We start from the raw sequence: 10,484 nt of genomic DNA on the forward strand, positions 1-10,484 counted from the left end.
GAGCAGTTAATTTGCTCTTCACAGCTTGCCTTCCTGTCAAGATAGTGGTTTCTAGAGAACCACTTTTGGTTACGCCCCAGGCTATAAACAAAGCCCTTTAAAATGAAGAAGTAATATTGAAACCATACTCTTAACATCTATACAAAAGCCATGCATCCAGGTGGCACAGTTCGAGTAACGGGAAAAATACTCTTGACAGCAGGATCTTAAAAAAAAAATCAGTTTATTAATGTTCAAAAGTTGATAAAGCTATGTGCAAATTGAAACGTAAGAGTCAGAAACACTTTAAATACTATTTTAACAAGAAAAACAATCTCAGTTTAATTGCACTGAAAATCTACAGGTGCAGCGATATATACCTATCTTTTTATACACATGTATAATAGATAGATAGATAGATATATATATATATTTCTTTTTACAAATCAACAATTCTACACCTCTCCAATGACTGGCCTGAGCTACTACAGGCTCCCCTGTATGTGATAGTAATGCTCTATAGGCACAAAGGGTCCTGCATGTTGTTAGCATTTTCTCCTTCAACTTGGTTAACCCAAAGTTAGAAATATCCAGTAAAAGAACCCATGCCGTAACAGCTACATTCAGAGACACAGAAAAGTAGTCCTTTGCCCACACTGATCGAATCTCCCTCTGTCGGCACCGCCCTGCACACTCTTATCCACCACAAACCTCAAAACGACGCGCCCGAACGACCTTACGTTTTCTTAGACAAGTGCATTTCGAAATCAGAGTGAAACTACTCAAGTAGAAAATTCAAATGAACTGCATTTCAACTTTCCAGTAAGTTTTTAACTTGGGAAGAAAACCGAGGACAGAGTCCCACGGGTTTCCAAGTTGGAGAGAAACCGCTGCCTGCCTAAGAACTCCAACCGGGGCTCCGTTTAGGCGATGGCCCTCCCCGTGAATAACTGTCCCGATAGTTAGGGGAAACCAGGGAAGGAGGCTCCAAGAGGATCCCACAGAACAGAACCTATGACCTAAGACTTGGAGAAAGGAATTTCCCTTTGTCTGAAAACCACCTCCACTCCTTCTCTGGAAAAGGATGCCACCCATCTACCCGGCACCATCTAGAATCACATCGTGCTGGGTGATCGCCGTTAGGTCTGTGAGGAAATCGGTTCCATTCCCTGGCAAGGACCAAACTGTTCTCCAAGAGCTCTGAGCAGAGATGGGAGATGCCGGCTTGGGGTGCTAAACCCACAGCAAGGGGCCAGGAAGACACCATGTTTCCCTCGTCCCCTCCTCCCTCCTCCACCCCCCACGAGACCCAACCCAACGATGCAGACATGGAGCTGCTTTCACGTGGGGACGTCTAGCGAGTGAGTCTTGGAGGAGCTGCCAGCCGAGACCTTCGGTGGTCTGACGATGCTGGACCTCAGTCTCAGTGCAAAGTCAAAACGGGCTCCGGGGGGGCAAGGAAATGGATCTGGAGCCAGAACGTTCCATCCTTCCAAGGGCGTCTGCACCCTCGCCAGGATGCCACGTGCCGGAAGTCGAGCTGCGGTATCATCACCCGCCGCCACGGCCTCGACGGTGGCACCACCAGCCGGCTCCTTCCCTCCCTCCATTCCTGGAGCCCTCTGGTCCCCGCTGACCCTCCCCCGGCCTCCCGGCCGGGCCTCTTTCCGAGACGAAAGAGTGGGGATTGTTGGGTGAGGCCTTGGCTCGGGACCACCCTCCGCCAACCCCGGGTTCTTTCAGGGTTAGGAAGAGGAATTGACATTCCCGGAGGACATGATAGTCTCTGGGCAGTCACCCTCGTCCTTCTGCGGGTGGGAGGAGTTGTCGGACTTGCTGCGGCTGACCTCCATCCCGCCGACGATGGGCCACTTGACCTTGCCCCCGGAGTCCGCGGGCGGGCACTTGCAGCAGCATATAATCCGGGTGAAGGCCCGGCGCATCTCCTTGTTGGTCAGCGTGTAGATGATGGGGTTGGTGGCCGAGTTGAGCACGGCCAGCACCAGGAAATACTCCGCCTTGAAGAGGATGGAGCAAGTCTTGACCTTGCACCCCACATCCAGGAGGAGCAGGATGAAGAGGGGGGCCCAGCAGGCGATGAAGGCGCTCAGGACGATGATGACCGTCTTGAGGAGGGCCAGCGACTTCTCCGAGCTCCGGCTGGCCTTGGACGCGTTCTTGCGGAAGGTGAGCCGGCGGCTGCGCGTCTTGACCAGGGAGTAGATGAGGCAGTAGAGGATGACGATGGACAGCAGGAGCAGGGTAAAGACGGTGGTGCAGAAGAGGATATAGTGCTTATGGTAGAGGGGCAGCACGGTGGAGCAGCTCTGCAGCTCGTTGATGCAGTTCCAGCCCATGATGGGCAGCCCGCCGAGGACCAGCGAGACCACCCAGCAGCCGCTGATGAGGAGGAAGGAGCGGACGCTGTTGCTGCCGTTGTGCAGTTTCATCTTGAACATGGTGATGTAGCGCTCGATGGCGATGGCCAGCAAGCTGAACACCGAGGCGGACAGGGCCACGAACATGCTGCCCTCCCGGAGGAACCACTGGGCCGGGGTCAGCGTGTAGGTGGTGGCGCCGGACAGCAGGAGGTTGGCCATGTAGGCCACGCCGGCCAGCAGGTCCGACAGGGCCAGGTTGCCGATGAAATAGTACATGGGCCGGTGGAACTTCTTGGTCTTCCAGATGGTCAGCAGGACGAAGATGTTCTCCAGGATGATGAAGCAGCAGATGACGATGAACAGGACGGAGGTCAGCTTCAGCTGGCTCTCGGCGCCGGGGTTCAGCTTGCCCGTGTAGTTGTAATGCCGGATGATGATGTCGTAGTTGACGTAGTCGGGGACGGCGCCCGGCTTCGGGTAGGGGGAGCCGGGGGACCCCATGGCGCTCCGGAGGGCTCCCTGGAGGCGGTGTCCGGGGGGTGGGGGGAGCGGCGGCGGGGGGGGGGGCAGGCGCGCTTCTCCGGCTCTGCCGCTAGAGGGCGGGCGGCGGCGGGGCCCCGCAGGCTGCCGTGGTGGCGGGTGGTGCTGAGCTACACGCTCCGGCGAGGCGCTTGCTCCGGCTCCCCGCCCCGGCCCGGCCGTGCGGCCCTAAACGGAGAGGACACAGAGAGTCAGGAGGAGAGGAGCCGCGGGGACCCGGCGTGAGGCCGTCTGGCCCGACTCATGAAGTATTTGTTCATTCATTCCATACTATTCATTGAGCGCTTACTATGTGCAGACCACTGGACTAAGCGCTTGGAATGGACAATTCGGCTACAGATAGAGACGATCCCTGCCCAACAACGGGCTCACAGTCTATGCTAAGCGCTTACTATGTGCAGAGCACTGGACTAAGCGCTTGGAATGGACAATTCAGCAACAGATAGAGACAATCCCTGCCCAATAACGGGCTCACGGTCTTTGCTAAGCGCTTACTATGTGCAGAACACTGTACTAAGCGCTTGGAATGGACATTTCGTCAACAGAGACGATCCCTGCCCAACAACGGGCTCACAGTCTTTGCTAAGCGCTTACTATGTGCAGAGCACTGGACTAAGCTCTGGGGTAGATACAGGGTCAACAGGTTGTCCCACGAGGGGCTCACATTTTTTTAATCCCCATTTTTACAGGTGAGGTAACTGAGGCCCAGGGAAGTGAAGGGACTTGCCCAAGGTCACCCAGCGGACAAGCGGCGGAGTCGGGATTAGAACCCTCGACCTCCGACTCCCAAGCCCGGGCTCTTGCCACCGAGCCACGCTGTTTCTCTATTCTACTCTAGAGACCTCAGGGGTGGGGGTTGCTTTCCAGCGAATTCCCATTTAGGGCCCAGAGAAAAGTGAGAAAATAAATGCGCCTTCCTCCCCTGTCCCCCCCAACCCAAACCCAGGTTTCCTCCGGCCCCCGGGGCAGGGCAGGGAGGACAGCAGCCTCCCCCCAGCACCTTCGAGACCGTCCCCGCAGTCCCTGCCCCGCACCCGGACAGAGACCCGCCCCCCCTCCCAAGGGCAAGGGGCGGGACGGAAGGACCCCCGCCCAGACCCACGCCCTTCAGGCCCAGCCCCAAATTTAGCCCCTGCCCCAAACTCAACCCCAGACCCGAATCCAGCTCCGGGTCCGGATCCGGATCCGACCACAACCCCAGCTCCAAATTCAATCCTAGCCCCAAACTCAACCCCAGTTCCAAACTCAACCCCAGCTCCAGACCCAGACCCGAACCCAGCTCCAGCCCCAACTCCAGCCCCAGCTCTACCTCCAGCCCTAAGCTCCAGCCCCAGCTCATTCATTCGATCGTATGTATTGAGCGCTTACTGGGTGCAGAGCACCCTACTAAGCGTTTGGGAGAGAAGAGTCTAAAAACAAATAGGGACATTCCCTGCCCACAGGGGGCTCACAGTCTAGCGTCAGCCCCAACTTCCACCCCAGCCCCAGCTCCAGCCCCAGCCCCCAGCCTCAGAACTGGCCCCAGGCCCCAGCCTCAGTTCCAGCTCCAACCCCAGCTCCAGCTTCAGAACTAGTCCCAGCCCCAGCACCCCAGCCCCAGCACCCCAGCCCCAGCTCCAGCCCCAGCTCCAGCCCCCAGCTCCAGCCCCCAGCTCCAGCCCCTAGCCCCCAGCCTCAGCTCCAGCCCCAGCCCCCAGCCTCAGAACTGGCCCCAGGCCCCAGCCTCAGTTCCAGCTCCAACCCCAGCTCCAGCTTCAGAACTAGTCCCAGCCCCAGCACCCCAGCCCCAGCACCCCAGCCCCAGCTCCAGCCCCAGCTCCAGCCCCAGCCCCCAGCTCCAGCCCCCAGCTCCAGCCCCCAGCTCCAGCCCCTAGCCCCCAGCCTCAGCTCCAGCCCCAGCCCCCAGCCTCAGAACTGGCCCCAGGCCCCAGCCTCAGTTCCAGCTCCAACCCCAGCTCCAGCTTCAGAACTAGTCCCAGCCCCAGCACCCCAGCCCCAGCACCCCAGCCCCTGCTCCAGCCCCAGCTCCAGCCCCAGCCCCCAGCTCCAGCCCCCAGCTCCAGCCCCGAGCTCCAGCCCCTAGCCCCCAGCCTCAGCTCCAGCCCCCAGCCTCAGCTCCAGCTCCAAACCAGCTCCAGTCCCAAATCCAGCCCCAGCCCCAAATCCAGCCCCAGTCCTAACTCCAGTCCCAAAACTAGCTCCAATCCCAACTCCAGCCCCAGAACTAGCCCCAGCCCCGGTTCCAGCCCCAGCTCCAACCTCCAGCCTCAGTTCCAGCTCCAACCTCAGCTCCAGCCCCAGAACTAGCCCCCAGCTCCAGCTCCAGCTCCAACTCCAGATCTAGCCCCCAGCTCCTGTCCCAGAACTAGCCCCAGCTCCAGCCCCAACCCAAGATCTAGCCCCCAGCCCCAGCCCCCAGCCCTGAGCCCCAGCCCCGGGCCAGCGGACAGTGCCAGCGCCGGGGTTCCTCGCTCCCCGCTCCCCGGATCCCTCCACCATCCCGACCTTAGAGACAGAAACGGGCGGGCAGGAGGAGACCCAAAGCACATCTACTTTCCGGACTGAAATTCGTTTTTCTAGCAATCGGCGGACAGCGTAAATCCGTTTGCTGGGGCTTTTTAGGTGTGCGCCTGGGGGCCAGGTGGGGCCAGGTGGGCTGTGCGGGACGTCTGTCCCTCGTCTGTCCCTTGTCTGTCCCCTTCCTGTCCCCCGGGGAAGCGTCGGGGAGGACCGAGGGGAGAAAGGGCGGCCGGCGAAGCCCAGGCCGGCCCGAGCCGGGTAAACAGGAAAGTTCAACACGGCTAACTCATGGTTTTGCGTAACCACGGGCCAGGCGACGGGTGGACAGTTAAAGGAACTGTGCGAACCTATCGTCCTAAAAAAGGGTGTCCGGGCGCGGGGGTCCAAAAAGTGCCAGGGCGCGGGGGTCCAAAGGGTGCCTGGGCGCGGGGGTCCCAAAGGGTGTCAAGGAGCAGGGGCCCAAAGTGTGCCAAGGAGCAGGGGCCCGAAGGGTGCCCAGGAGCGGGGGACCAAAGGGTGCCAGGGAGCGGGGACCCAAAGGGTGCCCAGGCGAGGGGGCCCAATGGGAGCCCGGGCACGGGGGCCCAAAAGGTGCCCAGCCGCGGGTGCCCATAAGGTGCCAGGCTGCGCCCAAAGGGTGCCAGGCTGCGTGAGTGGAGGGTGGCAGAGCTTCGGGTCGCCTTCCCTAGGCTGCCGGCCTCGGGGACTTGGAGCGGGCAGGGCCCAGGAGGGCGGGCGACCGTGGGCGAGGGAGCCCCGTTAGGGCGGGCTGGGGCACCGGGAGGCCCGGAGCCGCTCGGCCGGGCCTGGACCGTCCTCCGGCAGGACTCCTGGGTCTAGGCCAGCGGGACGGCGGGGAGAGGAGGCCTCCGGCCCTTCTCCCGCCGGCCCCCGGCTTTGCTGACCCCCGCGGCGGTGACCGGACACGGTCGGGGCCGGTCCTGGGGCTCTAACGGAGAGGCAGAGGTCCGACGACCAACGGACAAAGTTGTGACCAGCGTCCACCGTTCGGGGGAGGGGTCCTGCCTGCCCCTTCCCCCTCCCCGACACCCTGCGCCCCTGTCCACACCCCCTGTCCGCACCCCTGGTCATCCCCCTGGTCACCCCCCTGGTCACCCCCCTGGTCAGCCCAGAGCTCACCTCACTCAGGCAGGAGACTGCTCGGCTGGAAAAGCCTCCGATCTGGGTCTGGACATGCTGCCGGCCCGCAGGAGAATCAGCGCTGCCTCGGGAAACTAAACTTTTGCACCTCTGCAGTCTTTCTCCTACTGCTGCTGCCGCTGCTGCTGCCGCTGCTGCCGCTGCTGCCGCTGCTGCTGCTGCTGCTGCTGCTGCTGCTGCTGCTCCTCTGAGCCCCTTCAGTCAGAATGATAGCTAAGGCCGAAGGGGACAGTGTGAAGGGGTGGAGACAACCGGGGAAAGAGGCGGGGGAAGAGGAGGAGGAGGGAGGAGGGAGGAGGAGAAGGAGCAGGAGTCGAAGTCTACACTCTCTCCCTCCCAGAGAGCTGCTGTCGGACAGGGGGAGTTCCAGGGTCCCGGGAGTAAAGGGGGGCGGGGAAGCTGGGCCCAGTCCCCGGCAGCCCCAAAGTGGGAAATGCTGACAAGGGGATGGGAGGAGGAGGTATTGAAAAGTGACCCTAGTTTCTGGGAATCTGGAGTTGGGGGTTATCTCTGTCCAGAAGGAAGGGGAGATAGGAGGAGGAGGAAGATCTGGACAAAGAACAAGACAGAGAGATAGAAAGAAAGACAGAAAGACAGACAGATGGGGAGACCGGTCCAACTCCCAGGAGCCCGCTTACCATCCCAGCAGATGGTTAAGACAACTTGTTCTCTGCAGGTAGTTTCGTCTTCTCACACACCTCTACCTGAATGACTCAGTGAATATGAGAAAAAGAAGAGTTTTGGTTTTTGTTTTTTGTTATTTTTTTCAAAAAAGCAACGGTTGATTCACAACTGACTAAAGGCTAGGAAAAGTTTATTTTTACTGACTAGCTCCAACGCACGTTCACCTCTCACAGTCCTACCTGGGGCCCTGACCAATGCGAAACTAAACCAACTCAACTCAACTAGAAACCCAAGCTTTGGATCCAGCCTAATTTCCCACTGTGTTGTGCTTAACGACTGTCATTAGGAAGCAGGCAGCTTTTCCCAGAATGGTTACCCCATTTCAGACAGCCACGTGTCAGTCCAGACAGCCCCATGTCAGGCTAACTTGTCTTCCGTTGATTCAAATAGTCATCATATTTTGAACTGTACAAGTAGTTTAAAGAGCTCAGTCCTTACAAATGGATTTCGTTCCCCCAGACGTTGTGTTTTCATTATGCACTTGGGGTAGAATGTTGTTGGGAATTAGGGAACATTCTTCCAACAACTGCATCTGTCTGGATCAAATGCCAGTGCAATTATGAAGATGGTGCACCCCTGCAAGAAACCGGCTTGGGACCAATCACTCAAACAATCCAGGGTATTTCTTGAATACTTACTTCCTGCAGAGCATTATACTAAGTGTTTGGGAGAGTACAACGCAATTGGTAGACATGATTCCTGCCCTCAAGAAATTTATAATCTAGTGGGCACACAGTCCTTGACTCACAACATCTCATGTTGTTGTTGTTTTTAATAGTACCATAAGTACTTGTGTCATACCTGAGCCAACCTCTTTCTTAGCTAGAATCTCTACCTCTTCCCTCCGGGATCACCACAACTGAAGAACTGGTCTGGAAAATGTGGAAAACACATTTTAAAACCCTGATTGGGGAACAAGAGGTAGAAAAGTTTCAAGAGGTTGCTCCTCCTCAGAGCAGGAGAGCTGGGGGAGTGAGGAGGAGTACCTGAGTGCCAGACAGTCACCTGGATAGATTAGCACATCCATTTTACATCTAATTAACTAAAAATCAGCTACTCTTCCATAGAAACTCTTTGACTCAATACAAATACACTAGCACAGCTATACTATTCACCTATAATTGAGCATACAATTCTAGTTAGTTTGAGTAAAAATAAGGTATCCAACCATGGTTTGGGAATCAGTCCCCAATTTGTAACATTGTTCTTGTGAAAAACTCTATTCTGTCTTAAAACATTTAGACTTAGGGAAGCAGTATGGCCTAGTGGAAAGAGCACAGTCCTGGGAGTCAGAGGTCTTGGGTTCTAATCTCAGATTCACCACTAAACTGCTGAGCGGATTTGGGCAAGTCACGTATCTTCTCAGTGCCTTAGTTCCCTCATTTACCAAAAAGGGATTCAATACATGTTTTCCCTGCTATTTACTCTGAAAATCCCATGTGGGACCTGATTATCCTGTATCTACCTTGACAATTAGTACAGTGCTTGTCATATAGTAAGTGCTTAACAAATACCACCATTATTATAATAGTCATATTGTAATAATACAATTATTATATTATCAATTCTTATATGAAAGTAGTAAGATGCCTTTTTCAGGACACAATCCTGCTGCAAGTCCAAGGACTATATGCAACATGAGTTTTCTGTCACGTGCTCTCCAGCCCAAAGTCAGGACTTGTGGGGTTACAAACATCCCCACCAAGGCACTGGGGCTGAGCCGGCTCACTTCTGGCACCCAGACAGGCTAGGGGATATCCTGGAGACAAGATGGGCTTCAGTGGTCTGGCCACCGTGTGAACGAACCCCGTGGGATCCATTTGCATGGCCGTGAATCACTCCCTCACCTAGAATTGTCAGTCTCTGCTAATCACACTGCTGCTGCCAAACGGCAGCTGCAACTAAACAGCAGCAGCTCCAGCTCAACTGGCCCATCCAGGGATGGGGCCAGAGCCACTGCTGCTTACCTGGAGATGGCAGCCTTGGGATGGGGCAGGGGTGGACAAGGAGGAGGAAAAGCAAAATGGGGAGGAGCAGGTAACATGACACTTTAGAACAAAGATGAACCCGCAAGGGTACATCTTCCCCCATCCTTTTCCCCTGTCTTCAATCAATCAATCAATCAATCAATCATATTTCTTGAGCACTGACTATGTGCAAAGCACTGTACTGAGAGCTTGGGAGAGTTCAGTATAACAGAGTTGGCAGATTCGTTTCCTGCCCACAAGCTTACAGTCTAGAGGGAGTTTACCAAAATCCTCATTTCTTGCCCTTCCCATCCTTTTCCTCTGCCTTCTACCCCTAATGTCCCATTCCCTACTTCTCTCTTCCTCTTCACCCCAGACCCACAAAGCCCTGCAACCTCAATGTTTTTCTCCAAATTTTCCCCTAGAATAAAAATGAAGAGTTGGCATGTGATCTGTGGAACAACACATGAGATAGACAGTGGATACTGTTATTCCCATTTTACTGTCAAGGAAACTGAGACAGAGGGAAATTCAGTCATTTAGCAAGGTCACACTGATTGAGGAAGGATCAGTGCCCACATCTGTGACTCATAATAATAATAACAATAATAAAAGTGCTTACTATGTGCCAGGCATTGTACTAACACTGAAGTAGATACAAGCAAATCAGGTTGGACACAGTCTCTGACCCACCTGGGTCTCACAGTCTCAATCCCCATTTTACAGATGAGGTAAGTGAGTCACAGAGCAGTGAAGTGGCTTGCCCAAGGTACCATAGCAGAAAAGTGGTGGAGGCTGCTTCTCATAACTGCATGCCTATTGGGCCTCCCTTTTCCTTTCCTTGGTAGATCTATTTCCACATTACGTAGTCTCTCAGTAAGTTCCATCGAGGATAATGATGATGACCATTTGCTGTCATAAATGTCCTGTCAGTAATGAGTCCAGAATACGTGACCTGTTCAAATCCAGACTGCTGACAGAGTTATTTCCATCTGTGGGATGATCTTTGCAATTGGAGCAAGAAGTTAGATTTCAATTTGGAGCAGACCAGAAACCACCATCCTGACTGGCATCCACAGCCACATTGTTTCTTAGCAACCATTCCTTCAGAGCGAACACGTGGCTTTTCCTCATCTGTGTCGCGCTATCCCTTTAATGTTAACTGTCACATTTCCACCTTGTCTTCTTACTTCCACCTATCGGTTAACCTATAAATCCAGTTCCTAAAAGTGAATGTCCTCTTCCTTCTGAT

At 55.3% G+C, this 10,484-nt stretch overlaps 1 protein-coding gene and 1 long non-coding RNA gene across 2 annotated transcripts; both read right to left on the minus strand.

Moving 5' to 3' along the window:
• Window positions 1–206: 206 nt before the first annotated feature.
• S1PR1 (sphingosine-1-phosphate receptor 1) lies at window positions 207–2,919 on the minus strand. The gene has a single exon (XM_001520147.3). The coding sequence runs from the start codon at window positions 2,859–2,861 to the stop codon at window positions 1,725–1,727; it is 1,137 nt and encodes a 378-aa protein (XP_001520197.1). The 5' UTR covers window positions 2,862–2,919; the 3' UTR covers window positions 207–1,724.
• Window positions 2,920–2,925: 6 nt separating this feature from the next.
• Window positions 2,926–7,819, minus strand: LOC120638345. The gene is made up of 3 exons (XR_005659961.1): window positions 7,220–7,819; window positions 6,561–6,794; window positions 2,926–3,068 (listed from the first exon to the last, which is right to left on the minus strand). It is a non-coding gene; the product is annotated as an uncharacterized LOC120638345 (long non-coding RNA).
• Between the last annotated feature and the right edge of the window lie 2,665 nt (window positions 7,820–10,484).

The sequence above is a fragment of the Ornithorhynchus anatinus genome, chromosome 4 (assembly GCF_004115215.2).
Source record: "Ornithorhynchus anatinus isolate Pmale09 chromosome 4, mOrnAna1.pri.v4, whole genome shotgun sequence".
NCBI lineage: Eukaryota > Metazoa > Chordata > Mammalia > Monotremata > Ornithorhynchidae > Ornithorhynchus > Ornithorhynchus anatinus.

Excerpts from the sequence above, each read along its gene's own strand:
- S1PR1 (XM_001520147.3), bottom strand. The coding sequence starts at position 2,861 with ATGGGGTCCCCCGGCTCCCCCTACCCGAAGCCGGGCGCCGTCCCCGAC.